The 2,270-nt window shown below is 46.4% G+C and overlaps 1 protein-coding gene across 3 annotated transcripts in view; it reads right to left on the bottom strand.

Moving 5' to 3' along the window:
* Positions 1-53: 53 nt before the first annotated feature.
* The window catches only part of LOC109968871 (protein FAM131B-like), a 48,928-nt gene continuing 46,711 nt past the window's right edge, over positions 54-2,270 (bottom strand). For all 3 annotated transcript variants that reach the window (XM_020615423.1, XM_020615426.1, XM_020615424.1), the window contains 2 exons: positions 1,250-1,384; positions 54-1,089 (listed from right to left, as the gene is read on the bottom strand). In XM_020615423.1, the coding sequence (XP_020471079.1) occupies positions 859-1,089; positions 1,250-1,384 (366 nt within the window). In that variant the 3' untranslated portion in view covers positions 54-858. The remainder of the gene's footprint in view (positions 1,090-1,249; positions 1,385-2,270) is intronic.

The following is a 2,270-nucleotide window of genomic DNA, read 5'->3' on the forward strand; positions in this document are numbered from 1 at the left end:
GGCATTCCCCCGGAGGAGCTGGAGGAAGTGTCTGGAGAGAGGGAAGTCTGGGCATCTTTGCTTAGACTGCTGCCCCCATGACCCGGTCCCGGATAAGCGGAGGAAAATGGATGGATGGATGGATTATAAAAAGCAATTTGATATATTATTACTTTGTATACTGTGTTATACTGTTAGGGCTAGGTCACTGTTAAAAAGCATGCACTTTCTTTTGGTTGTGTCCAGATCATGTTTGCAAATAACTCCGAGCGTATACCACAGGTTGTTTTGAGCATCAGCTTGGACCGGGTTACTGCATCAGAGCACGTCAGGTAGGGCTCAGTCTAGCTGGCAGTCAAAGCAAAACCAAGTCTCTCTGACTAGGGAGATGTTCTGGTCCTGTAGGATTTTTTTTCTACTGTGACACGTGCCTGCTTCTGGTGCACTCAGAATTATTTGCAAATACTGTTTCACCCAAATCAGGTTTTGTTTGTTTGTGGTATTGCAAATTCATTGTTAACTAGGCCCTTTCTTCTTCTTGTCCTACCTTCTTCCATTTGTCCCCTGTTCAGCCTCCAGTCCTGGCTCTTTGGTCCACTTGGTTCAAACCTTTTGTTAATCCATTTTGTTTTAGAAGTCACTGAATTAAGTCCCTCAACTACCTCAGTTTTCATCTGTTCATTGTCAGATATTCCACATTTCCCGCAGTAGCTAATGGGGCTTCTTGTCGTGTGTACATTACAGCCCACCTTTTCCATCCAAAGGTCTTTTCCTGTTTCCCCGACTCAAAGTGGGTAAATAGTTGAGAGGGGACAGGTTGGGATAATAGCTTGATTGATTATTGGAGTATTTATTTCCTGTCTTTGTGTGACTATGATTTCAGTTGGTTGCAACAACAACAATAGAGCCCTCCTCCGCCTCTTCGTCCTTCTCTTCCAGCAACTGGACGACACAGGGCATGACATCAAACGGTATCCTCTCCGTGACGTAGTCTTCACTCTGTGCTTGCGTACCTGGGCTTGAGCCTCTGGTCGAGGGGGCCTCCTCTCTCAGCGGAGATGGGGTCAAAGAGCACGGCTCCGGCTCCAAAGTTAATGTTACCTCTTCTACCTGTACAGACAAGAAACTAGGTGTTTAAAAGATTGTTTGGGCTGTGTCACAGGTAAGTAGGGCTCTCTTCTTCCTGTGTGTCCTCACTTATATTGTCTAACTTTGTCATCTTGCTTGTCTGATCACCTTCATTTTAATCAGAATTCTAGACGTAACTCACCTTTGTGAGTTCCTCTTCCTCTTCATGCTGCTCAAAGATGCCTTCAGACTCGGGCTCTGGCTCCTCTCCGACTGTGTCCACCACTCCCACTACCATGTCAGCCATCTGTCCACTCACCTGCCCAACGATCTCCACCTGCAACAGGTTTAATGGTTTATTAACTTGTTGTTTTCTGTTTTTTAAGGTGGAAAAGGATTTAACAAGTTGTCATAGTAAAGCATGTTTAATAAGAGGCTGACATCAACCCTTCACTTTCAGTTCCTGGTGAGAGACAAAGAAAGAAACCAGCACAGCAGCGTGGTTTACCTGTGCAGGACAGAGAACCGACAGGTACTTACCTTAGGCAGGAACAGCAAACACATATGCCGAATCCGAACACCTAGAGAAGTAAACCTCCACACTTTATTACATGCTATCTGAGGACCAGACGGATTCAAGGATGTCTTTCAGCAAGTCCCCTGCAGGCTGTCATGCAAACCTTTTTGGCAGTGCTCCATGCAGACTTCCAGCCTGTCTCCTACCTTGCCGACTTCCCTGGCAGTTTTTCCCACCATTCACTGCACTACAGATGTGTGCTAAATAATCCTGCTGGTATAAACAAAGCCAGATCCAGAAGACAAAAAATGGCAGATATCAGTGTCAAGTACGATGAAAAACAAGAAAAGAAGGCTCCTGTGCTGCTTTTGCATTTGACATTTGCCTGATAAATGGGATCAAACATGAGCCTTCTTTAAATGCACAATAAGACAGGAGGGCATGGCCGTGATGACAGTGTTGTCTCACTCTTTCTGTAATGAGTAAATGGAGATGACTTTTCTGTTTGCCTGTGACTGTATATGCAGTCACACACTCATGTGCCCCTGCAAATGTAAACCGTCACCTAGTTTGCAGAGTCTGTAATCAGCAGGCAAGTTCCTACCTGGTGCCCCTCGACCTGCACGGCTCCCCACAGGTCAGCTAGCCGAGGGTGGGTGGGGGGGCCCAGACTGTGGATGGGGCTGTTGGGGGGGGCGTTTTGATG

Source organism: Monopterus albus, unplaced genomic scaffold (assembly GCF_001952655.1).
Source record: "Monopterus albus unplaced genomic scaffold, M_albus_1.0 scaffold165.1, whole genome shotgun sequence".
In the NCBI taxonomy this organism is placed as follows: Eukaryota; Metazoa; Chordata; class Actinopteri; order Synbranchiformes; family Synbranchidae; genus Monopterus; species Monopterus albus.